Source organism: Dryobates pubescens, chromosome 3 (assembly GCF_014839835.1).
Source record: "Dryobates pubescens isolate bDryPub1 chromosome 3, bDryPub1.pri, whole genome shotgun sequence".
In the NCBI taxonomy this organism is placed as follows: Eukaryota; Metazoa; Chordata; class Aves; order Piciformes; family Picidae; genus Dryobates; species Dryobates pubescens.
The window spans coordinates 42513366-42540654 of NC_071614.1; the positions used below are offsets into that span (position 1 = coordinate 42513366).

Consider the following 27289-nt stretch of genomic DNA (forward strand, 5'->3'; position numbering starts at 1 on the left):
AACAGCTAAACTGAACTAACAGATTTCAGTTACTTGGGGCAAGGGGGTTTGTGCAGCTGCAGGTTCCTACAGGTGCCAGGAAATCTTCCTGGTTCCATGCCTGCACCAGGATGAGAGCTGATGGTATTTCATCCCTTTTAAGTGTGTAACTGATTGTGAGCTCCAGTGTCTTTTGCCGTTTTTGGATAGATGAAGTACATCTGTGGCCCTGCCCTTCAGTTTATGAGCTGCATGAGACTTAGGTTAAGTTCCCTTTCCCCTGTTGTCCATGCCATGCCTGCTTGTAATTTTGACAAGCATCACCCAGATGCCCATGAGCTATGTGGTAGAAAGAATCTGATACTGAATGACTAGAAGGCAGACCAGAACTGCTACTTACATTCTGAAATACAAATACTAAGTTAAAATCAGAACACCATTTCATTTCTTTTTCTTTCTACAAAGCTTAAAACATATGCAAAGAAAAACATAAAGTGCAGTCTTGGTTTTAAGTATGGTCTTGTTGAAATCAGCAGTCTCTAAAGAGTTAACATACCTGGCAAAAGGTTTTGTTTTAAGAGCAGTACTGTGAGCCATTTGCTATCCTAGAGGTCTGCTCCCTTTGGAATTGAGACTTGTAGTCTTCCTAAATCCCAAATGAAGAATCACCTGCTCCAAAACTACATTAAGTTATTGTGTTCTCACATCATTTCAGACTTATGGGTGAGCTCCCAGATTCAGTGATGGAATGGGATTCTTCTGGAAGCGGCTCTAGTAAGTGTATGCACACAATGTACTCAATTAGCCTGTTAATACTGAAGTGTCTTACTCTGTTTGGTGGAAGCACCAGATAATAAAAGTAATGCTCATGTAAGTCTTCAATTTGTAATCTTCAATGCAGCTGCTAAATTTTGCACCTTAAGGCAGATGCTTCACCATGCCTAAGCCTGTACAGTATTCCTGACCTCTGTTCTTAGGGCAGACTATAACACACAAGAAGACATTCTCAGATCAACCCTTGCAATGAAGCATGCAGGAGCCAATCTCACTCATAGCTGTCCAACAGAATAATTCAGCCTGCAGGATCTGTGTATTTAGCTGGTAACACAGCAGTTATGTAATACTCATTGATTGGGGTGCAATTCAACTGAACTAATATTCTGGCTTCATAGAAACTGGATCATAGAATCATAGAATTAATAAGGTTGGAAAAGACCTCAAAGATCCTCAAGTCCAACCTGTCATCCAAGACCTCATGACTACTAAACCATGGCACCAAGTGCAATCCCCTCTTGAACACCTCCAGGGACAGTGACTCCACCACCTCCCCGGGCAGCACATTCCAACAGCTAACAACTTTCTCTGTGAGGAACTTTCTCCTCACCTTGAGCCTAAACTTCCCCTGGTGCAGTTTGAGACTGTGTCTTCTTGTTCTGGTGCTGGTTGCCTGGGAGAAGAGACCAACCCCCTCCTGGCTCCAGCCATTCATGTACAAGCTCATGCTTTAAACATTTTTAGCATAAAGGCTTTGCTGCAAGCTGAAAAGGTGGCTTTCTGGATGCTGTTGGAACACTGGTCACTGCAGTAAATGATTCTTGATGGTTTGTGATATGGGATACTTGGGATATTTATTGCAGGAACTCTTTTCTTTCCTGCATTATCCCATAAGCAAGTGCTAAGTAGATGAAATAAACACTGATGGGTAAATCTTCAACCTCAAATGAGCGATTGGTTTGTCTTATCATGTTCCTTCCTTCACTGAAATACAAAGGTACTCAGGGAAGACACCAAACTTTCTTCAGAGGTCCGGATCTAATTTTTATTTGTTCACTTACTTTCATCATGCTTCTGTATTGAATTATTGGAATGCACTGCTCAATACATAAAATATATTCATGACGTGTATACATGTTTAATAAACCTTTACTGCAGAGATTTCAGCAGATGCTAATATATGGTGTAGTACTCCAGTTTTAGGATACTCTTCGGTCACTTTCAACTGAGAGTAAAGTTTGATCTGCTGTATAGGTTTTCCTAGTAGCACTATTTCTGCTCATTTAGTGGTTTTCCTGATTCTAGAACCACTTGATGACAGCAAAATAATGCTGCTCTTTGACCAAGTATTAGAAATAAAACAAGTTATTCTTTCAAAATACAGTACCTGTGAAGATTAAAGTGGTTGGGGTTTTTGTAATAAATAATATTTAAAATAGTTGGGATTTTTAATAATATTTAAAGGGGTATTTTGATCTCTGAAATAAAAAAGACTTCTATTTTACGTGGAACTATTTGTTGACAATGTATTTTGGTTAATACCTGGATGGCTTTTAGTACTATATGAATTAGTGCATTTGCATAACAAATGTACCACTTAAAGGTTTGCTTATTTATCCAAGTCTATCTTTTCCTTTTCTCATCCCAAAAAGACAAGCTGTCATCATTTTCTGTATTTCAACTGTGTCTTCAGCTGAAATTGTGTTATCTTGTTTGGCGGTGTTTTGGAATTAATTTCTTTCTAAAGGTCTGCACCAAGTGAAATGTGCAACGATATGCTCCACAGGTGAAATAGCCAAATTTTTGGCCTGTGTTCGTGGCTTGGCTTATGATGAGAAGCCAAAGTATCAAGTGCTCAAGAAAATCCTCCTGGATGGACTGGAGTCAAGTGGAACTTGCTATGATGGGCCTCTGGACTTTTCTGCTGCAGCTGGCATGCAAAATCACTGCACTGCTAAAGCCTCAAAAGTAAGTTCTGGGATTATTTCTGACATCTGCTTGGTAGCTGCGCTTTCTTTTGTAGAAGAGGAAATAGTTTAAGGTCTCAAAATGATACTGACACAGCAGGTTTTTTACCTTAAATATACCATGTTTGTAATTTCTGTTTCCCCTGGCTTTGCTAAAATGTGGGATGTCAACCCTTGAGGAAGAACTGTCGTGAGTCCTTCTGACCTACAGCCTCTCATTTCAAAGTGATAGGTCTGTGGAGAATGATTTACTTTCAGGATAACGGAGAAGTCAAGGACTTGGTTCACTGACATTTTGTCTGAATACCAGCTTTTTCCTTGATTCCAGATTAAAAGCAAAGTTACCTTTATTAGTGAAAGCATTTAATTAATTTTGTCTTTCAAACTGTTTTTTTATCATTTACCTTCATACTCTTGCAGCCACTAATGTAGAGGAGGCGTTATTTTGGGATTTTACTCTGGTATTGGTATGCAGTGCTGTGTGATGCACTCACCCAGAGTTTTGAAACTGACAGCTAGTGTGTTATGTTTTCCTTTGGTACTTTAAGTCTGGAGCTATACACTTATCAAAACACGGGTTTATTAAGTGGAGATGGAGGTAATTAGCAGTCTTACTGCACCTTGCTGTGAAGTGTCAGTCCCATCATACCTTTGACTCAAAAGTCCCCATATTCAGAAGCCCTGTTTCTGCCTCTGCAGTGTGTTCAATAAGGCAGGGTCAGGATATCACTCCTTTTTAATATTTCTGGTGAACTTTGGACCATCACAAGTGTACGTGAGCCAAGAATGCAGGATGCAAACTAATGTGACTGATAGGCTGCTAGATGAATGGTGATTCAAGTATCAGTGCACAGATGGTTCTGATTTGCTGAGTTTTGTAGCTGCTACAACTGAAGACATAAAATATCCTTCTAGTCATAAATTAGCTCTTTGGAAGCAAAACCTTGGCACCAGAGCTTTACAACCTTCAATTAGTAGGGAAAGAAGTATTTGAATGACTGTGGTATTGACATCTGTAGGCCTGCATAGTAATCATTCCTAATAGAAGAGAATATCTGTTTGAGGGGGTTTTGCATGGCTAATTAACCACCAGTGAGAATATGTAATTTTTTCATGATCTCCTGATTGTCACCTTTCTCTCATGATACAATTACATTTTATTGTAGCAAGTGCCTCACAAACCAATTGTCAGCACTATTTATGTAATATGGAAGACAGAACAAAAGTTGATGTTTAATAAAAAGGCACTGGGTTTTGATCTTGGTAATTACAGATACTTATTTTAGTAGTTTCATTGATTTTCCTGTTTTCGCCACTAATTCTTAACAATACCAAAAGCCACTTCAGTGACAGTATTTGTCTTGCTCTGATGATGACCGCTTTGTCCTTGCTAGTTTGAGAAAGTTTTCCAAACTGAACTGAAATTATCAGGTAGCTGTAAACAATCTCCAGCTGATCCAAGAGTCAGATACTGAATAGTAAATCTATTTTCTTCTTGCCTGGCCTAAGATGTGACTGTGTGCGGGTGTAACAGACGATCCAGACCTTCCTGGCTGTAAAAGCTACTGTAGCATTTGCTGTTACTGATCCATGAATGCAGAGTGTCAGTTGTTATCACCACCCTTGTGCTACAGGGCTACGCAGAGATTGGTTTTGATGGCCAAGAACAAAAATCACACAGAGAATGTCTGCATATTACCAGATCTTGGCATCTGTCATCACTTTTTCAGAGAGGTTTTTAATGATGGGTGTCTTGCTGCTTGGAACAGTAAAAACACCAGCACTGCCCCACTAATTGCCTATTTTTGACCAGAGTATGTGTCTTTAGCCTGTTTTGCCACTTACATGTGCAAGGTTCCTGTAACATTCACTCCAAAACAGCTGCAAGAAGGGAATCTCTAGGGTTATTCAAAGAACTTAAGGAGCACCTAAGCACAAGTAGAGAGAGCAGATAACTGAACTTTCTCTAAATGTATTGCTGGGTTCTGGGGTTTTTGGGTTAGTTGTTGGTTTTTTGTTGTGTTTTGTGGTTTTTTTTTTTTTAACCATTTGAAGTTACTGGCTGTGGAAGCTATTCAAGGCCTGGTGCACTTTGGTGCTACAGCCCTGACAAAATATTCAATGACAAGCAGACACTTCCCACTGCATCTCTTCAGGGCACTGTCTGTAGTTATCCTAGGTCTGGCTCTTTCAATCTCTGCATTCTCTTTCCATCTCTCCTTTTATTCACCCAACACTTCTCCCATTAAAGAGGCAACCCAAGAATAGTGGGAGTCACTACAAACAATCCACTGTGTCCTCACTTCTTGCTTACAAGTAGAATCTGACTCCAGATGACCTGTCTGATTCCACCTGTACCAGTTTGGTACACATTAAAAAGGTCAGTTCCTTTCTGAAACCCAGTAAACACCCATGAGTACCAATAAGGTGTAGCACTAACTCCTTGACAGTGATGTAAGGAGGAATTGCGGAAGAACGGGAATTTAAGGTGCAGCTCCTTATACTTAGGCTAAGAGTTCCTATCTCCTGTATGTATTTGAATTGCAATATAGAAAAAGCAGCCCATTATTTTTTGTAGCCACTGTGTTCAGATACAGCTGCTGCACAGAGGACTATATACAAACATTACAGTTACAGAGTTATTGGTGTGCCAAAAGTACCAAAGGTACGTGGCATGCAGCCTGTGTTTTGGTTAGGTTTGTCTTCCAAGTTAGAAAAGCCAACAACAGACATGATTTGGTGCTTAGAACAGCACAGGAGAAAAACTTTCATTAAGCCACACAACTATTCACCATGAGTTCCCCATTAACGTTTTGAAAGAGTAAAATATGTGGCAGTTTAGGCTGGGTGTCTCCTGCTGCTGCCACGTAAGTTACACCTCTGGTGTCCGGAGTGTCCAACCCAGTAAGGTGGACATAGGAAACAGTGTATTTCATACCAATAATGTCCTGCGCCCTATAAATTCATCTGTAAAGTCATTCTCCTCTTCTTTCTTCCCTCTCTGCTCCCGTGGGAGATGCTCCCTATCAGGTAATGGTGGGGAAGTGTCTCAAGGTCTCTTAGGCCAGGAGACGGGGCGGGGGGTTTGCATTTGACTCGGTCCAGTGATATGAAATGCATTCATCTCCACTTGTTAACCAAACCAATGATGACTTACTGGTGTCATTCTCAGTAAAGGGTATTAGTGAATGTTTTGAAATATACAGCTCAAGTTTACTTCACAGTGTACTTCCCAAACAGAGCATAGGTGTAACTTTGTAGTGTTTGAAGATGATAATTAAAATGTTGAAAATAATGATTTTGAGAGAGATAAAAGCATGCTCTCATTCCATGTTATCTGTACGGATGACATTTTTTCATTTCATATTTCACTCCACAAAATTTTTGTCTGTCCAGCAGCAAGTTCGTTTACCAAAGCCTGTGCCAAAACTTGTTCAGCCGAAGCAAAAGAAGGAAGGGGAAGAAAACATCTGTCACAGCAAAGCCTGTATAGGGAAAGCAGGCAAACAACTGCAAGATGAAGAAAAGCCATGCAAATTTACCAGGATGCCTCACCACATGGAGCCTCAGCAGGTAAGAATTTAGGCTGCAAAGTAATGCATGGAATCGCCTGGTCGGTTAGCTACCTCTTGGAGTGGGCAAGGAAGAAAAGCACTTGAAGAAGGCCAGGAGCTATGTCTCAAACTCCAGAAACTGGTATTTTCATACTGCCTTTCTATTATTCCAAACATAAACCTCAAGAGTTTCTTGTAATTACTTGTCTTAAATGTGACAGGAAGGAATAGTGGAATAACACCTGTAGTAATTTTAAATGCTACTGAATTCTTTGTAGCATACAGAATTACTGCCTGTGCCTCAACGGGTTTGCTTACCAAAGCCGTCACCAAAGACAGTGGAACCGAAGCAAATCAAGGTGAGAGAGGAAGAACTGAACTGCCTAACCAGGTCCCGTGCTTGTGCGATACGCCAGCAGTTCCGGTCTGAAGAGAAGCCAATTCAATTTTACACTCCGATGCAGGAGCCTGATCACCCACAGAAGGTGAGATTTTGGTGTTACCTTAGAACAGTCATGGCACCCTGTGAGAGAAACATCAGCTGGTCGAAAAATAAGAGTTTTAAAGAAACCAAAACAAGCTAATTTACTTCAGTAGTTTCCTTTTCTCTGTAGTGGAAAACTTCATAGCGTTTCTTAATTAAAGTTCTTAAATTCTTTTCAATTGGAGGATTTTAGTAGTTCACTAACTCCCCTCAAATATTGTTGGTAATTTACTGCAAAAGGGGATTGAGTGTATTCAGTCCTACTTTTTAACTGTACATGAAAAGACTGATAAATTAAGCTAGGTTTTAATAAAACTAATGCAGAATAAAGTACATTTTGGTAATCACACTGTGCTCCTTTTTGTTAAAATATAAACACCACAGAAGAGATTCTAGCCTGTTTTCCTTTCATGTATAAAAATCACTTGTTAAATGAGGACAATTGCTACTAAGCACAAAAATGCAACTTTAAAGATAGCTTTATTATTAATGCCTAATTCATTGCTTCAAGCCGTCTGCTGATCACTGCCGGGAGTCTCTGGTACAAACTAGGAGAGTGAAGCAGAAAAAGCACAGCTGTACCTGAGAGCATCAGGCAGGAAAGCGGTGAGCAGAACAACTTTTGGAGATATTTTGGCTGACTGCAACGTAGAGAGAGTCTGAAAAGTCTTTGGAGTCCTGACACAGTAGTGACTCAAATTAACTAATGCAACTTTGCAATATGAATATAGTCCAGTGCTACACCCTAGCCCTCACATGCAAAATTCAAAAGATAACAGAAAAAAAAGGTAGCAGATCTCTCCCACAAATCTCCTCCCTCCTTTTATTTTGCATAAAGGCTAGTATAGTTGTAAGAAGGTAGATCTGGAAAGGGAGCTACATCTAGGTTTCCAACACGACAGAGGTAGAAAAAGATCCAGGGTACACTGTGTAGATCTTGAGTAACATAGGGATTTGTGTTTCCCTCTTCAGTGGGAGGAAGAGTACATTTTTACAGAAGAGAGACTAATCATTGGTCTAGTATTCAGATTATATTTGTGTTTTCAGCCTTTTGAAAAGGGAAGTTGCTATTCCAATATGAATCACAGTACTGCACCTACGTAGAATGGTTCCTGGTACTCACCAAATATACGTAAGTAGGGAGAGTTAAAATGGATGTCAGATAACATTTGAGATATTCAAATGAGAAACTGGAGGAGGGAAATAGAAGACAGGATTTTCTTGGTTTCATTTTGCAGACTTCCTCTCAGTTCCTTTCATGTGATTTAGAAGATTGGTAACAATAAGCTATACAGGCAGTTTTAGAGTACTGAGCTTATGAAAATTAAGGAGGATTCTTCAGGGACAGTAGGAGACAAGAAACAGTTGTTCATGGGGGAACTAGAGTGGTGAGAAGCTCTGGAGAATCCTTGATAGAGTAATTCAACACTTTGGTTGGTTCAGCAAGTGCCTGGAGTAGTTAGCTGCAGGCACCTCACTCTTGAGTCAGACACTGATGGGATGGCTGCCCTGTTGTTAACAGACAAGAAGGGTAGGACAATTGTGAGAGTTGGGAGAGCTGATAAACTGGGAAAGAGAATGAGGATAACAGAAGTAACATCTAGAAAATAATACAAAAAAAGAATAAAAAAAACTGTGAGCAGCAGCTTTTATGTTGGACATGATGGAAACAATTGTTGTGTGGGGGGAGTCCTTCCAGAGATGGGGAGCAAAAGGTAAGGTCAAGATGACATTGCTTCTGGAGACATAAAACCAGCCCTGCTAGAACAAAAGTCACATGATGAGCATATTTGTTTTCCATGATAAATCAGGATAACTTCATCTTCACTGTGCAACATAAAAACACAGCAACTCAAACTCCAAAGCAATGCCTAGGGTTATCAGGCTGAAGCTTTATTATCAGTACTGTAAAGACTTCATGTGTATTAGCTTTTTTTTTGGAAATGAGAAAGAGAACAATTTCAGATGTCTTGACTTCAGTAATAAACACAGAGCATGTCTCTTTAGAAGGTCTGTAATCATACCTAACATTACACACTTGATATACAATATACTGCAAACTCCAAAGTTAAGACTAAGAACTGTATTGCTTTCTCTAGGATAACATAAATACCTAGATGTCATCTGCCATCTGTTTTACCAATTCACACTCTCTTTTTCACTATAAAGGTTACTTCTGTCTTTTTCCCCCTGCAGAAAGACACTGCAAGAGAATTACCATCATTTGGTCCCCAAGTAATATTCTCTGGACCCAAAAAGAAATGTGACCAGCTTTTAACTACAGATCATCCAGTATCACTGCAAGACACAGTTTCTGACATCACTAGTCCTTCTACATCTGTTATGTTAAGGCTTGCATTTACTGATGAAACATACCACTACAGTATAGCTATACTCGTCCTTCTGTTACTAATAGTACTTTCCTTGTATTTTCTTTGATGCACTCTTTCACCGTCCTCAGTGTTCCCATCACACAGGCCATTCCTCAGAGTTTCTTCACTGAAGATTTCAGTGTTAGGGGCTTGAAAAAGAGATTTTAAATAATACTGTCAATAGGTATCTGTTACTTTCCCCATCTGCACTCAATAATTCCTGTTTGTACAAGGCTGGTTTGTTTTATAAATGTTGGGATTCATTATTGTTGAAACTGGACCTCTCCTGAAGCAACATTAAAAAAAGTATAATGCAAGACAAGGGGATGTGACACTTAATTCCTCTAATACCAGTATGTTGATGATTTCATTTCATTTCAGTATCACCAAGGTTGGAAGAGACCTCAAAGATCATCGAGTCCAACCTGTCACCACAGACCCCATGACTAGAGTAGGGAGGACAATAGTGCCCACTGCAGGCTTGAACTCACAAGCTTCCCATTAAGGGTCTTATGTGCTACCAACTGAGCCACACCACAGGTGTGTACTCATCGATACTGTTTCAGACAAGCTTCTGTTAAACACTAAATGCAGGGAAGCAATGTTTCCCACTCTTTCAGTGTGCAAAGGGAAGATAGTAGCCACAAATTCTGTTTTCCAGCTGACTTTATTACGGTTTTTGCCTTTTTCCCAGCTACCACACACTATTTAATTCAATCACTTACTTTCATTGGCTTTCCTTACCTTGTTACAATAGGGACATTCACCGAAGATGACATTAAAACTCTGTCTGCTAGAAGGAAGACCTTGCAGCCACTGCAAGACAAGGAAAGGGATTCAAATTCACATTTGTTTGATATGAAGTTTAAGAACAATTTATTACCAGGGTTTTTTCCCCAAAAAAATTTATTTGATCAACAGCTGCTGTGCAGTTGGCCTGTATAAGTACAGAGTGAGGCAGGTTCCCTTTCACAGGGAGCTTACATGTGAAGTGTGGGTAAGAAGAAGAGAGGGTGCAGTGACTGTTGAAGAACTCCTTAAAGGGCTTTGCTTCATCTGAAACTGAAGTGGGAAATACTTGTTTTCTAGAACATGTGCATTAATAGGCAATGTTTGTCCCATTATGTACTCTACCTCATACAGGCAAGCTTGGTGAAAAGGTTGTCCGCATCGGGGCTCATCACACACTTGATCTGGAGTAGCACCATTGAGTCGATAGGCATAGCAGATTCCACAGTCCTTAGCGAAATCCTTGAAATGCAACATGATTTAGCTTCAGTGTGAATGAAAGGAAACTAACACAGGAAACAGGTTCACCTCTGCTTTTGCATTTTTTGTTACTTAGAATTACTAAGTTTTGCCTTCACCGTTACGGCATAAAGAATGATGTTAGTTGCCAGCTACACAAGACTTTATTGAGTAGTATTTTATTCTCTCACTGAATTATGTCTAGTTTGACAAGCACTTTCATACTCCTGGGCCCCACTGTTTCTTTTTTATCAAACACAATGCTTTGTCATTACATGTGGACAGCAGGCACAAGACTTCAGTCAGATATTCATTTAAGAATTTCACAAGTGGAAGCAAAGCTAGTAATCCACTCTTAGAGCATTGTCAAAAATTAATTCCCAGTTAGTTTGAAATGCACCAGTATTTGGATGGCCTCTTGTCCCCTGTAAGCAGCTCTACCTAATTAGAACTTAAGTCATCAACATCCATAACAGAATGTTTGGATTTTCCACATCTCATTAGCTACTCTGGAAATTCCTCTTTCCCTTTTAATAGTGAAGCCTGTTATTAATCGCCTTACTACGATGAAGGCCACAGGGAAGCGTGCACCTCTAATCAAAGGTTAACAAGCTCTGACAATGGTTGCTTGAAGTTCAGAAGTCCTTATGACAATACATTAATCCAATTACCCTAAGTCTCTTATTTTGCTGATAGTTAGAAAGTGACCATTGAAATTTTACTTGCTCAGAAGTAAAAACTGACAATAAACAAAAACTTACACTTTTTTCTAACACAGCACGTGACGGAAAATCAATGTCTAAGAGGTCTTTCAAGTTTTGTAACAAACTGATTTCTGGATCCCTGCAGGTGGGAGAGAGGGACAAGAAAAGTCAACAATAAAACTGGCAAATACCATTTCCATGTCATACCTGTGTCTCTAAAGATGCTTACCATAAGTGCATGTTGTTGTTCAGCTTAGTTCTCAAGGGGTTAACTACTGCAAAAAATGCACATAAATAATTACTTCAATTTTAGGATCTTCTTTGCTTCCTTACCCAATCTAACTCCTCACATATCAGCACTGATGCAGAAGGCACTGGTTGGGGTTTTTAATTCAGTCAATGACTTCTTGTTTTCAGTGTGGGGAATTCATTACACTAAAGTATCTTACTGTTGAAGATATGATTGTAGTTACCTTAAAAAGTTGGTAAAAAGATGTGGGACAGGGAGTACAAGATAGAATATTTTCATATATAAGTAAATTAACTTTTTGTAAGAAAATATATTAAAATGCACAGCTGGGAAGCAGCTGTGTAGGACACAGGATTCCCTCTAAACTGTGCTAGGAAAGCACTGGGAAAAAAAGAATCATTCACAGAGCAAAACAGCATGCTGTGGATTTAGGCAGTTAAACCCCCAGTGTCTGCTGTGTAAAAAGTCTCCTGCACACATATTCAGCTTAATTCCTGGCTTGGCCTAATTAAAGTTTACCCCAGGAGTGTGACACTGTTCACACTGGTACCTGCTCACCAGACATCAGAGACTACAAGGAAAATAAATGGTGTATGTCTGCTGCCTTACCATGATCTGCTCCAAGAAAATAACACTCGGGGAGCATGCTTGGATGCTGAGGATCTACCTCTATATTCACCAAGACGTTGTTCCCTACAGGGTGAAAGCAAATACTTCTTAAAGGAAGCTTTTCTTAGCAGTCAAGTATTTGAAAATAGTAATGTTTTCCTTTTTTGAAAATCAGTTTTAACTTGGTTAGTTAAGGCTGGTTTTCATGGTGATAAATAATAAAAAGTTGGTAGGTATCCACAGTAATTGTGTAACGTAGCGACAAATATTTACATTTCAATGGAGCATAATTACAAATAACACCTGGTTAAGAAAACCTGCCAATCTTGCATCTTTTAGACTAGCCCTAACCTTAACACTAAGATATATGAATAATCAAACTCTAGCTAGACAACATAATCCATTTGAAGTGAAAGACAGAGAGGCAATTATTATTAGTTCTTCATGACTTTTTACAGTAAAAAATGGAAGGAAAAAGACCGTATTAAGCAATAAAAGCCAGGCCCCTCCACAGCATACTCCTGGACTGAAACAGCAAATATTTTTCTGTACAAGACACCCCATCATCCTCAAAAGATCTGCTATTTCAAGGGCTAAGCAGCTCAAAACCATTCTGGATCCATGTTAAAAACCTCACAGCAAATTCTCTTCTAAATAAAACTAGGTGAAACCCACCATTTATTGTAATTAAGAGGTATGTTAGGCTCACCCTCCTTGAGGAAACTGGAATGAATGAAATCAAAGTTTAATCATAACTGAAGATTGTCTGTGACTGACAACAAAGAGCTCAAAGCCTTGTACTGCCCTCCGCTGATCTGACACGAGGCGCTTTTTGAGGCTTTTCTTTCCTTTTCATTGGTCTGTGTCAAAGTACAGCTGAACCAAGATAAAGCCACTCCGACTGCACACACAGACACACACACAAGTGTTGTCCGACCCATGTCATTTTAGCCAGTTGCTGAACTTTTTCTGTCCCTCCCTCCACCCCTAAAGGAGCAGCAACAGCACCCTACTAGCTCCTTTCCTTCTTCACTCTGCAGGCAATCAGCCTTCCCACAGGTTCTGGGGACAACCTAGATCTGCTTTGGTCCATTGTACATTCTTAGATTTCTACAATGTGCTATTGATATTTTGGATTTAAGCTAAAAATTGGTACTCTTCTCTCAAAGATAACATTCTTCCTGCCCCAACCCAGTATTTCCAATCTCTGGCACTGACAAATGTCTCCTTCACAACTGGTAGACAACTCATCCTATATATATTAAGACCTTAAAATGCCAGACATCAGCATATGAATTAAGATACTTTTTCAGATGGTTAACATTGTAAGCCTCTAATTACCTTTCTCTTATTTCTTTATGCTTTTCACATGCCCCTTTAAATGCCTCTCCCAGCTTTGACTCCACTCAACAGGATTGATCCCAGGAAATTGTTGAAAAATCTGGAATTTGTGAATTCAGTAAAGGCTTCATCTAAGCTCATTTTCCTGGAGTTACTGGTTTCTGACAGTTATGTGTTTGTTGTTTATCGATACACACTGTTTTCCTGCAGAAACTTTATGTAGCAAATACAGTTGTAATTAATTTCCTGAACAGGTTCAGCATTCTGGAAGGTTATTGTCTTTAATACACAAAATAAGAGTTGTGTCTTGCGGGCCTTAAGTGGTGCCTTCCATTTTCCTAACTCAAACAAACACCGTCTGATTGCCTAAGCAACTCAGAACAGGACCCCTTTATTTTCTGTCCTAGATCCACTGCATTCCTTCAAATCTTGCCATACCTATTGCAATTCTCCTTGTTGTGGCACTCCGTGTGGGGTTCTCAGGCTCAAGCACCCAGGTCTTTCCATCAATCTCATCCATGGTATCCCAGAATTCTTTCAGCATTTCTAATGCTGCCAGGAACTGGTTATATATGTCTAGTAAGGAGCTCTGACAGGAAGAAATTTAAGCAGACTGGAATTAAAACAAGACAATAGCTGTATCCTGCATACAAGTTCTCCAATCCTTCCAACCTGTTGTGATACACAGATATCACACCTGGATTTGATAGTTTTATACTACTTTTGAGAAAACTTTTCTGTAAACTCTTAGTGACTATTAATTTGCATTCTGACTTGTAACAAACTGCTGTAAAAATACAGTAGAAGAAAAAAAAATCAGTACCTACTGCTAAATATCCAGATGCTTTGTCTGCTTCAGCTGAGCAACACAGCAGTGGTACCAAATAGTAACACACAGAAATACCCACAGAACTAAACCAGCTTATGTATTTTTGAAGACTCAAGAAATGTAATCTAAGAACGTCACAACTCCACATTAAGCAGTACAAAAATAGTTAATTTAACATTAGACTTCAAGGATGTAAACACAGTAAGAGAAGAAGAAACCATCTAATAATCAGGATTACACTCACAGGTTTTCAATATTTGAGAGTGGATTAGATGGAATCAGAAAAATCTTTCATTATACAGGACAATACACAGATCAGCAATACAAAAGTAGTCTTTTTAAATCATCACTGAATACAAAAGAAGGAACTATTTCTACAAGTCAAGTTAACATCTTTCCAAATGCAGATGCACAGAGAGTATAACGTGAATTTAGGGAACTGAAAGGGGGTGAAGATGCATAAGAAAGATGAGTTGCATCTGGAGTGATGCCCTGTATAAGTTTGGAGTTTGTGGAGGAACTGCAGAGTGTAATGAACGGAGCAGTAGGAGAACAAGGAGCCATCAGAATGTGGCTTCTTTATGGGGAGAGATGAAGCTGTGACAGGGGAGGTAAAAAACAAAAAGGGTGAAGGCTAATGTTTTGAAGACAAACTCTTCAGGGATAACTTGTTCTCTCAAATTTGTTGGTAGCAGGAAACTCAAGAGTTGAAAGAGAGGAATCTCTTTGGAGCACCATAGGGTGGTCTTGAAATGGTTTACATGGAACACAAGTGAACAATTAAATGCCATGAATAAAAAGCAGGAAGGGTAGAAGAAAACCAACAAAGCTGATTCAGTTTGGATGAAAAGATAGTCATGTCCATTTTGAAAACCAGAGAAGGATGTCATGAGGGCCAGATTTCAGCTATAGTTTCTTGTATTTGGAAAGATAAGTCCACTGTTAAACCCACGCCACTGTTTCCTGCCTTTGGGGACAGACTCCAAGGTAATACATAGAATAAACCAGGTTGGAAGAGACCTTCAAGATCTTCACGTCCAACCCATCAACCAATCCAACACCACCTAAACAACTAACCCATGGCACCAAGCACCCCATCAAGTCTTCTCCTGAAAACCTCCAATGACGGCGACTCCACCACCTCCCCAGGCAGCCCATTCCAATGGGCAATCACTCTTTCTGTATAGAACTTTTGGCCTGGGGTCAAAAAGAAAAAGCTAATGAAATACTAAATTCTTGAAGAGCTATTCTTCTATAAATAAGACAAAAATATAGATGGAACAGTTTTCTTTAATCTTTAGTACACATTCTTCCTTTCTCACCTGGGCACAAACGCATGACTTCTATGAACATTCTCAGATGAAGAAATACGATTTTTACAAGTAATAACTTTTTATATTTTGCCCATACATATTTTAGAAAGAAACTGTGTAACTTGGAAATAAAATGCTCCATTTTTTACTGCTGTTATTAAATTATATTAAAGTAGGAAAGCACTTAAGCAGAAACGTGTGAATACTGCCAATCTCAAAATGTAACGCTTATTATCTTTAAAAGCATTTTGTTACTTTTATAATACCTGAAGTGATATAATAGTGTCAGTCACTTAACCACATCTTAGAGTACAATATCTTCATCTTAAGTGCTATTATTTCCAGTATTTTAATAATTTTCACACAGTCCTGAAATATGATCTTTTGTGCTCTGATGACACTTAAATTAATAGCGTAATTTTCTGGTACTTGCAACAGTTGCTTTCCATTTTGATTTTTTTACATTTTCCTATATCACATACAGATAAATCCTCTAATAATCATTTCTATCTTTATCTTCTGGGAATTCAAAAGGTTTCACTAGGAAAAAAAAAGAAACATCAAGGGATTATAATCCATAGATAAGTTTTCAAATCCAATTAATTTTAATACTAATTGTAATTTTCCAATGATGTGCCTTGAAAAGGTAGTTAAATCTTCTTTTTTTGGTGGTGGTTTTTTTTTTGTTAATGCACTGTTCATTTGATCTTATTTGTATGCTTCATTGATGTTGCCAGCTGTCTCCTGCTATATACATAAATGCATCCATAGCTATTTAAATACATCACATGCTTGTCATGCAAACCATGAAAACTGTAGCATTCCTTTTGATTTGATTAACCACCTAATTTTTGGTCATTGCCCAACACTTTTAGAAAAGACTGCTGTCAGGCTTTTTTTGTCTACAATACACCAAGACAGCTGTTAGTAACAGCAGACAGCACTAACTCTGTTTCTTGGTCACCTTGGAAAAAATGCATTAGAATTTGTATGACATAGGTCTTACTTTCCAAAGAATATTTGGCATTCAGAATTCAAAATAATCATCATTGGCTGCCTAAATAGCACTAACAAAGCCAAACCAGCTACTCCTTCCTCTGTCCCTGTACATTTCCACACTCATCAGGCAAAATATCCACTATAAAAACAAAGAACATAGTGGCAGTTTAATCTTTCAAAGCAATTTAAATCAAAATGAAGATATTCCTAATGCAGGGTATAAGCCTTGCATTTTCTGTCTAACTACTATACAAGCAGCAGTGACTAGCTAGCAGAGGTGAGGAAATTCTCATGCTGGAATAGTCACAACACCTTAATGCAGTTTTATGCAAAAGTGGATATCACAGTCTGTTCTAACTTGATCATAGAGTACTGGGTTTTCCTCCCTGCCCCCCTATGGAATCACTGACACAGTTGCCTGGGAGAAGAGACCAACCCCCACCTGGCTACAACCTCCCTTCAGGTAGTTGTAAACAGCAATAAGGTCTCCTCTGAGCCTCTTTTCCAAGCTAAGCAACCCCAGCTCCCTCAGCCTCTCCTCATAGGACTTGTGCTCCAAACCCCTGCCCAGCCTTGTTGACCTTCTCTGGACACATTCCAGCAGCTCAACATCATTCCTAAACTGAGGGTCCCAGAACTGGACACAGGACTCACGGTGTGGCCTAACCAGTGCTGAGTACAGGGGCACAATGACTTCCCTGCTCCTGCTGGCCACACTATTCCTGATACAGGCCAGGATGCCATTGGTCTTCTTGTCCACCCAGACACACTGCTGGCTCGTGTTCAGGCTACTATCAACCAGTACCTCCAGGTCCCTTTCTGCCTGGCCTCTCTCCAGCCACTCTGACCCCAGCCTGTAGCACTGCATGGGGTTGTTGTGGCCAATGTGCAGAACCTGGCACTTGGATGTGTTCAATCTCATGCCGTTGGACTCTGCCCATCTGTCCAGCCTGTCGAGGTCCCTCTGCAGAGCTCTCCTACCCTCCAACAGATCCACACCTGCCCCCAGCATGGTGTCATCTGCACATTTACTGATGATGGACTCAATGCCCTCATCCAGATCATCAATAAAGATATTGAACAGGGGGCCTAGCACTGATCACTGGGGGACACCACTGGTGACTGGCTGCCAGCTGGATGTGGCACCATTCACCACCACTGTCTGTGCTTGGCCCTTCAGCCAGTTCCTAACCCAGCACAGAGTGCTGCTGTCCAAGCCACGAGCTGACAGCTTGGCCAGGAGTTTGCTGTGGGGGACGGTATCAAAGACCTTGCTGAAGTCCAGGTAGACTACATCCACAGCCTTCCCCACATCCACCAGGAGGGTCACCTGATCATAGAAGATCAGGCTGGTCAGGCAGGACCTGCGCTTCCTAAATCCATGCTGGCTGGGTCTGATCCCTTGGCCATCCTGTAAGTGCTGTGTGATTGCACTCAAGATGACCTGTTCCATAATCTTGCCTGGCACTGAGGTCAGGCTGATAGGCCTGTAATTCCCTGGTTCCTCCTTCCAGCCCTTCTTGTGGATGGGCATCATGTTGGCCAGCTTCCAGTCATCTGGGACCTCTCCAGTGAGCCAGGACTGTTGAAAAATGATAGAGAGCAACTTGGCCAGCTCATCTGCCAGCTCTCTCAGCACCCTAGGATGGATCCCATCCAGTCCCATGGACTTGTGGGGATCCAGGCAGCTAAGCAGGTCTCTAAAATACCCCAACAGTGTTACAAGAGCGACCCAAATACTACCTGTGTGTACTCAGACTATATGTCCTCCATTGATTTCAACATTGGGGCAAGAAAAACACTTACTTTGGTCAGCAAGTATCAGGTATTTCTGAAGGGAGCATACTTTCTTTCCTACCAGGAAAGAGTTTTCTGTAGTTTCACAACATTTTTATTTCCATTTCTAGACTGCATTCTCATCTCCATGTCATCACTAGTAGATCCTTAAGCCAATTCTTCCCTTAGTTTGTTTCTTTATTCAATTCAAACACTTTGCCGAGTTCACCTCTATTGCCATACACTGTTTCCTTCAATTAAAGGAGTAAGAACCACCTCTAATTTTTATTCTTATTTCTAGAGCCATAAAGGCTGGGAAGAAAAAGATGAAGCCTTTCAGTAACTAAAGAATTCCTATATGCCAAATTTCAAACATGTGCTCCAAATTCTGGGTGAAATAAGCATTCATCAAATGATAGCATGAATGTTCTAATTAAATACAACACGATTTATTACAACTTACCTCTGAAAAAAAATTTAATATATTTTAAATAGTCTTTGTTCTGAAAATTCTTGATAAAAACTCTTCCTAACAGAAAATCTGCTTATCCAAAATGAGAACTGCAAAGCCTCCTAATTGAAAAGGTATAGTTGCCTGAACTGCAGGTGTTGTTACCTGTATGTGCTTTATGAATTCACAGATAGAATACACTTTATTATTGGTAAAGGTGATCCCTTTGCCAGCCATCTAAATAATTCAACATTCTTTAGGTTTGGAAACTGCTTATTTCTCATAAACAGCATTGTAACAATTTCCCCCTTCTTAGCACAAATCAAACTGAGACAACACTCTGAAATCTTTATGAAGTATCTTGTCAGCCATCTAAAACATTTTGTATTTACAGATGCCTATAAAGCTGGAGTCTGTGAAGTTACTTTGTTAAGAAAAAGCACAATTACGATGCATTTTATAGTGTTTTCATCAACATAACTGCAGAATACTCTCTACCTTCTGAATTTTGTAGTACTGTTTCATTGTTGGCTGGCTGCGTGACCTCATTAGACATTAACTTCCACTCTCATGACCTTCATGTAGCCAGCCAGGTGGGCAGTGGTCAGTAGAGAAAGGACACCCTGATGTGAGTGCAGCAGAATATAGATACACTGAAACTGCAGAACCATGCTCACAGTGTATGCTGAAGTGCAGAGACAGCATACTTATCTGGTTATTTTGAAAAATATAACTGAAATAAGTAGATGTTCCTGCACTTGTCATTGAGAAGCACTCTGCATTTACTTGGCACTTATAACAGTAGCAGCAGCATTGCCCTTGGTGCTGATTTCTTACTACCCTAAAATGTCTCCTCTGAGCCAGAATACACTGGCTGTTGCTGATCATGCTGTGAGACACCTGCACTGGCTACTAGGCTTGTCATGAGGCACAAAACCCTACCATCTTCAGCTTGACATTGTGCAAGTTATAATTATTCATCCAAATGAATATGTCAGAGCAGCAGCAGCAGACCTCTCATCACAGCAAAAGAAAAATACATCAAAACATTATCAACGCAGCAGGAAGACAGGGACCATAAGGAAAATTACCCATTTTTAATATGGATGCCATAAAGCCATGTCTATTATTATACAGGGGGAGGGGGAAGGGAGAGAAAAGGGAAAAAAAAAAAACCCAAACAAAAACCCAAACCAACAAACCACCCAACAAACCCTCAAGTTTGAAGTCCTAAACACTGAAAAGAACCTGAAATGGCCAACAGCACATACAAGGGCAGGGAAAAAAAAATTAATAAATTAGCTGAAATCTATTTATATTTTTTCCATTTGAGTTTACATACTCATACTGCAATTGTATAGTTTTAGTTAAGCCTTGGCAGTTTTTACATGAAATAGAATCAATAAATATTAAAATACAAGACCAATCAGCATAAGTAATTTTACTAGAAAATAGGAACAGTGTGTTCTTTTTCCCTTCTAGCAATGAAAATTTTCAACCACTTGAGGATATGCTAGATTCTACTATCAGTGGTGCCTCAACATTATCTATGCCTAACCCTTAGTTTACTATGATGTGAAGACTGCTCACAGCAATGCTTTCTATGGCATTGTGAAAATAAACACCATTTACACAATTACCACCCACACAGATATGGGCAATTCTGAAGAAAGCCCTTACAACTAAAGCGTTTCCATCAGCACAACGTAAATGTTGCTAGTATTTGGTTCAGTATTAGAGCAGGATACCTTCAGCTAGAATTAGCATCTCATGATTTCAAAACTGAGTCTTCATTTACACACAAACGTAGATTGTTCATGTTTTCAAATAGTCCATAGGTAATTTTAACAGGAAAAGATTTTAAGATCTCAGGCACTTAGAGTGTAATTTTTAACATTGGATTTTTATTTGGCTGTGGTGTCAATATATTTTTTAATATGTATTATTATTAAATGTTAATATACTTCCTCTTGTTTTAACCTAAGAAGGTTGCTTCATGTAATGTTTTCCAAGATGTTATTAAAACACAAGTCCAGTTATGAGCTTTAAAATTACTAACAGTAAACACAGAGAAGCAATAACTATCAAGGAGATCAGAAATGTTAATTTGAGGCAATATAAATTGCAAGGCTGTAAAATAAATAGAGTACTATTAGAAGTAATAGGGTAATGTTCAAGGTTAGAAACAGTAGGTGAAACCCTGCCTACAGTATATGGAATCCTGTAAAACTTAAAGGAAAAGAAGTGTCTCTTTTAATTGTTCCAAACCACACCAGAGAATCAAAAGCTAGAAGTACATATCAAACTATGCTTCATTAACAATGGTTCATTTTTACAATTATTTCCTTAAGCTCTCAGAGGCTCTGAGGTGACACACAGAAGCTTGAGTTCTGCAGTAAAAATTATATGCCCATCTTAAAATCATTCTGATGCCACCTTTCAGCTGTGTTCCCTATGTAAATTTAGTCCCTATGTAAATTCAGTACTATGAAGACAGGCTTTATTGATGGGTAGAAACCTTCATGAGAGTTAGAATTAAGAAATGAAATAATTTATGTAAAATCTGTTCTCTTGAATTAAATAAAATTAGGGATCAGCTATTTTCCAGAGATAATTTAAATTAACTTACATATAAGTGGTCACATTTAAATCCGTGTAACCAAGTACACATGCTCTATTAGGGACAAAAGTTACAGGAAATAATGCGAGAGAGACTAAAAAAAGACAATGGCTCTTGGTTCTTTATATTAACAGTATCAGCTCAACTATGAAATCAGAATTCTGTTAATTCATTTCCTGTTCTTTTGATAGTAACTGAAAAAGTTTTACGAGGGTCTGAAAACGATACAGGATAACAGAGAGACCGCCCGTTTTCATAATTGTCAGTTTTAGAGGGTGCTTCTTTTCTATAAAACAGTTGTTTCTCGTGCATGTCATTTCCCAGTGTCATTCCTAAAGAAATTTCAGCCATATGAAGAGATTCAAAAAGAAAGAGCCAGTCTGACTGCAAAGACTATACTATCCAATGTATATCTATGTAGCAAGGAAAATATTTAAAATGTTATCACAGGGACTATGGAGTTTAGCATTCTTTTACACTTACAAAAGCATGTAGAAAAGGAAAATGTGCAGAAGGAAAAAAGTTGGAGTTAAAAAAAAAAAGGCAAAAGCAATGTCCAATCTATTATTACTAGTTACATATTGCATATACATCTCAGTTATTAAAGAAGAAAGAAGATGCCGAGTACATTAGTTTACCTGTGGTGTCCAAGAGACGGCGAAGCGAACAGGCAAGTCCACAAGGCAAACTGGTGGTTCTGTTGGATACTGAGGGAAGAAAAGAAATCAGTTTTTCTTTGCTTTTCCCCCCTCCCCCCTTTCAAGTGATATAAAATCAGACTGGTACTGAGCTGCCCAATTTGATAACAATACGTACACTTGAAGCATCTTGAGAACGTGGCTCGTGGAGGAAACAATATGTAAAGCATTTTCAGAAATAGTTATGAATGTTAATTATTTAAAGAAGAGATCTACATGTAAACAGTTTTTATACACCGGTTTCTAATAAAGACAGAAGAAAGTTTTCTGTGTTCAGTGTGTGCAATAACACATTAAAAAAAAGACAAAAAGCATATTTTTTTTTTTAATTTTTCATTTAAAATGTTCTCAATTACCTATACTGCACAGGAAAGTTAGGAAAAAAACCAAACTACTTTTTCATGAGTCAAGAACTAATTTTCACTTAGAGTATTTGCACTGATTGGCAATACTTTTTGTTTTCAAACCGAAAGCAATCAAGGTATGGGAGGTAAGTAAGTATTTAGAAAGAGACAAATGAACATATATCCAAACCCACAAGAACTCCTTGACCCTCACCTTAAATGAAAAGATTTCAACAGGGAAAGGAAAAAATAGCTGGATTAAGAGAACTGAAGCTATAAAAGGTTTAATAACTCAAAAAATAACCAATTACTATTCATTACACTAGTAAGTCTTCTGTTCAACATCCAGTAAGGAATCTGGGGGAAAAAACCCTGCTATTTTCTGAAAAATGGAGTAGGAAAGAAACGTCTAATTACAAATAAACTGTGCCCTTTCAAAGGGCACTTATCCAAAATTTTATTCACCTGAAAAGTTGCCTCCTTTGAACACAGCAGTTTTATTGAAATTGTTTTAATAGTGCATCAGTTTCCAACACATGAAAATATTAAGAGAATCTTACTTGGGGAAACAGAAGAAAAAAAAAAAATTCCACTTTCATCACAGATTTACAGAGAATTAAGATGAACTTTAGCTCTGCTGCTTCCCATAGCCATTCTCTATCCAAAGCAAGCCTCTAGACCACAGACATTGTCCTTATTTGACATCTGGCAATTTATCAGAATTTTTTTCAATGTTCCTTTATGTTGTGTAAAATGTAATTCTACAGTAATTAGTTTCAAATAATTTTCTATGGCAAACAGCAAAAAAGAGGCACAGCTTCCCTAGAGCATCCATTCTTCATTGCTCTGATTCTAGTAATCATGTGGAGGATTTATGGATTTCACAGAAATTTATTTAAATTTGCTTTCTAATTAGCTTTCATTTGTGGTTTCTGCTAGGTATTCACTTTCTGAAGACAGCTCCTACAGCTTTAGTATCTTGTGCTTCACCATTTTATCTAACCGGCAGCAGACTAGTTAAGTAACAGTGACAGAGCAAGAGAAATGGAGCATCCACTTTAGACAGGAAGTGGTTACAGCTTAGAAATGTATAGCCACAGAAGCTGTTAGTTTCCTTTATTGCAGTGATACTTTTCTTGCATTGTAGGTATTATTTTTATGAACTACTTTTATGCTTGCATAGAAATGAACTTGTTTTCAATGTATAAAAGTACACCTACAACAAAGTCAGAATAATTTTACCGTGGGATTGCTTTTAGGACTCCCTTATTTAAATCCCAGCAGCACTATCCAGTTATGCGTTTACTTACTTGGTAAATAAATTCATTTTATGCAGGCTTTTGTGCGGTGCCTTTGAACAAGTGCTTGCAAACAGATTCTACTACCTTTATGTTATGTTAAAACAACCCAAGCCAAAATACCTACAGCACTTTTCCCCCACATTTTTAGTCAAATTTTCTTTAAAAGCACCAATATTGTACTGTGCACCAGATAACTGCCAAGAAATATGCAGTGATGGTTCTGTACATATGTACAAAATTATTACAGACCTCACAGAGGGAAATCCTGTATAAAACAAGGTGAGTGATTCCCCAGGAGACAGTATTTTAGAAGAGGAGCAAGAAGGAGAGAGCAAGAAGGAGAGAGCAAGAAGGAGAGAGCAAGGAGAAAAAAGAGAAAAGAGAGAAGAATTAACCAGGTTGGAAAAGACCTTCGAGATCATCAAGACCAACCCATCACCCAATGCCATCTAATCAACTAAACCATGGCACCAAGTGCCTCATCCAGTCTCTTCTTAAACACCTCCAGCGATGGTGGTGACTCCACCACCTCCCTGAGCAGCCTATTCTAATGGCCAATCACTCTTTCTATGAAGAGCTTCTTCCTAACATCCAGCCTAAACCTCCCCTGGTACAGCTTGAGACTCTGTCCTCTTGTTCTGTTGGGGGTTGCCTGGGAGAAGAGACCAACCCCCATCTGGCTACAACCTGCCTTCAGGCAGTTGTAGACAGCAATAAGGTCTCCTTTGAGCCTCCTCTTCTCCAGGCTAATACTCTACCAGAGTTTATCAGTGACATCACGTTACTACAGTTACACTCAAATTCTTTAGAACAATTTAAACAATTATTAGACACAATATGTATATTTGCAGCCAAATACATTTGAAACCTATTTCACAAGATGTAATCTGAGCATTAAACAATACATCCTCTTCTGAGTTTTAAGTCTAATTGTAAACAAAGTTCAAATGACTTGGCTAACATACCTATGGCATGACCTTTCTCGAGTCTTCCATGTTTAAATTGATGACCCTAAGTTTCCTAAACACTTTATAAATGCAGTTTACAGAGATCAAAGGGTTTGAAAGGACAATTCCTAACTAGCAACAAATTTAGAAAAGGATTAACAGGTAGAACATTGTGACAAGGCATTAAAGGCAAGTCCTTAAAACACATCTAAACTGTCAAGAATGAGAGCAAAGGAATAATTAGGGGATTATCTCGATACACACAATAACCTTATGAAACTGAATTTGCTAATTATTGAAGGTTTTTTTTCCCACAAACATTGTCAGCAGGCTGGTAACTCTTTCTGTTGTATGGCATCTATGAGGACAAGGCTAAATAAATCCATTTGTGAGAACACAGACATGAGCCTGCAATGCAAGCTGGGGTGGGGTTTAATCAAAGAGAGAGCATAACTAAAATAGGCATACTTTTATTAAAGCAGGTCATCAAAAGAAATCCCTTCAAAAAAAGTTTCAGCAAAGTCTTTGCAAAGGTATATATGAAGGAAAATCAAATTCCCATGTAATCAAAACCATGTTTCATATAGAAATTCTCTCTTGTGACAAGCTTAAATGTCAGATCTGGTTCAAAAAGGACAAGCAATTGATCTATGATTCAGTGAGACTTAGACAGACTGGAGAGCTGGACAGAGAGGAATCTGATGAGGTTCAACAAGAATAAGTGCAGGGTCCTGCATCTGGGAAGGAATAACAAACTGCACCAGTACAGGTTAGGAGGTGATCTGCTGGAGAGCAGCCCTGTGGAGAAGGACCTGGGAGTCCTGGTGGGTAACAAGTTATCCATGGGACAGCAATGTGCCCTGGTGGCCAAGAAGGCCGATGGAATTCTGTGGTGCATTAAGAGTAGTAAGTCCAGCAGATGGAGGGAGCTTCTCCTCCCCCTCTACTCTGCCCTGGTGAGACCACACCTGGAATATGACATCCAGTTTTGGGCTCCCCAGTTCAAGAGGGACAAGGATCTGCTGGAGACAGTCCAACAGAGAACTACCAGGATAATTAAGAGACTGGAGCACATGCCCTATGAGGAGATGCTGAGAGACCTGGGGCTTTTTAGTCTGGAGAAGACTGAGAGGGGATTTAATAAATGTTTATAAATATCCGAGGGCTGGGTGTCAGGGGGGAAGGGACAGTCTCTTCTCAGTTGTGCCCTGTGATAGAACAAGGGGCAGTGGATATAAACTACAGCACAGGAGGTTCCACCGCAACATGAGGAGGAACTTCTTCACTGTGAGTATCACAGGGCACTGGAATGGGCTGCACAGAGCGGTTGTGGAGTCTCCTCTGGAGCCTTTCAAGACCCATCTGGATGCATTCCTGTGTGTCCTGGCAGGGATTTTGTACTTGATGATCTTCAAAGGTCTCTTCCAACCCCTAGCATCCTATGATCCTACCACCATAGCTTTTGTTTATGAAACAAATAACTAAATTTGATGAATATTTGTTATAGCAGAAACACTGGAATATCTATCCTCTTTCTTACCCTATATCCCTAACTGCTAGGCAGTGCTTTCTCAACTTCAACTTCAGATATCTTATTACTATATAATGAGAAAATAGGCTATTTAAGAACAGAAAACTGTTATCTCAGTTCCCCTTATGGTACAGTGGTAAGATAAACAAAAGTAGTCAGTGCTTAAGTGTAATAAAGTTTGACCAAGGCAGCTGCACTTTTATACTTCCAAATGGTTAAAACACTTTACTTCAGTCATCATAAAATCAAGAAACTAAAATGAAGGGGTAACAGGCTGCATTGAGTTTCTAGTGTCAGATTCTACATATAGGACAGCAGCTCCTTATGAACAATAATATAACTCTGCTTGCACATTAAACAGACCACAATTATATTTCCTGGTTTATTTTTTCCACCAATGTATTAAATAATGGACTGACTAGCAAATGATGTATTCATTACTCTGTACATGTAGGATAATTTTACTCTGTTTTAAAAATCCACTTTAGTAATCTCATTGCTAAATAGCTCTTTTTCCACAGGCTCCTGTTCCCTGCTCTAAGGTAAAATTAGCTTGTCTTATGTAAAACTAAAAAATGACTTGTATATAAAGGAATAAAGGATGTCTGTGAAAGTGAAATGTAATCTTACAATACTGTACCTCATCCCTTAAAGATTATTAGTTCAGCCAACGGACCAAGAACAGTCTCAAACAACAACATTTAGACACTTTTGGATCCACTTATTCCCCTAGACTGATATTCTGAAGACAACAGCTATTGACCATACATTTTTCACCATATAGCTTTGATATTCATAATTTACAATAAGAGATTTATGCTTGAAATGAGAAATTCTATCAAGAAACATTGCAAATGCAGTTCAGTTCCTAGTACCAGGTAGACACCATAGATTTGCTCTGCAAGTACTGTCAGAATCAGTCAATTATTTAGACTAAAAAGTATTACTTTTAAAATACTTCTTTTTAGTGACTTCCTTTTTTTTTTTTTTTTTTTTAATAAGGAAGTCACTTCTGTAGTCAGTTTTTCATAAACCTTTGTATCTCTAGATGTAACAGTAAGACTTGGTAAAGAAACAACCTAACATATTCTAATTGTCATTATATTCATAGTTTCTGGATGGAGTGATAAAGAATGAGTGTATCCCAGACGGCTTTGTCAGTAATTCAGTTAAACAATTGCAGTATCAGTGCTTATGT

General features: G+C 38.9%; 2 protein-coding genes across 6 annotated transcripts in view; one reads left to right on the forward strand and one right to left on the reverse strand.

Moving 5' to 3' along the window:
* VRK2 (VRK serine/threonine kinase 2) overlaps positions 1-9490 on the forward strand; it is a 47799-nt gene extending 38309 nt beyond the window's left edge. For 3 of the 5 annotated variants that reach the window (XM_054180051.1, XM_054180053.1, XM_054180054.1), the window contains exons 10-14: positions 695-753; positions 2540-2721; positions 6117-6293; positions 6553-6759; positions 8955-9490. In XM_054180051.1, coding sequence (XP_054036026.1) covers positions 695-753; positions 2540-2721; positions 6117-6293; positions 6553-6759; positions 8955-9197 — 868 coding nt within the window. In that variant the 3' untranslated portion in view covers positions 9198-9490. Of the gene's footprint in view, positions 1-694; positions 754-2539; positions 2722-6116; positions 6294-6552; positions 6760-7271; positions 7365-8954 lie in introns of all 5 variants that reach the window. The other 2 variants (XM_054180055.1, XM_054180052.1) reach the window with 2 other exon arrangements.
* Positions 9244-27289, reverse strand: part of FANCL (FA complementation group L) — a 31579-nt gene continuing 13533 nt past the window's right edge. The window contains exons 7-14 of the mRNA XM_054180056.1: positions 21909-21977; positions 13721-13871; positions 11942-12025; positions 11312-11357; positions 11140-11221; positions 10265-10381; positions 9875-9946; positions 9244-9279 (exon numbers count right to left, since the gene is read on the reverse strand). Coding sequence (XP_054036031.1) covers positions 9244-9279; positions 9875-9946; positions 10265-10381; positions 11140-11221; positions 11312-11357; positions 11942-12025; positions 13721-13871; positions 21909-21977 — 657 coding nt within the window. The remainder of the gene's footprint in view (positions 9280-9874; positions 9947-10264; positions 10382-11139; positions 11222-11311; positions 11358-11941; positions 12026-13720; positions 13872-21908; positions 21978-27289) is intronic.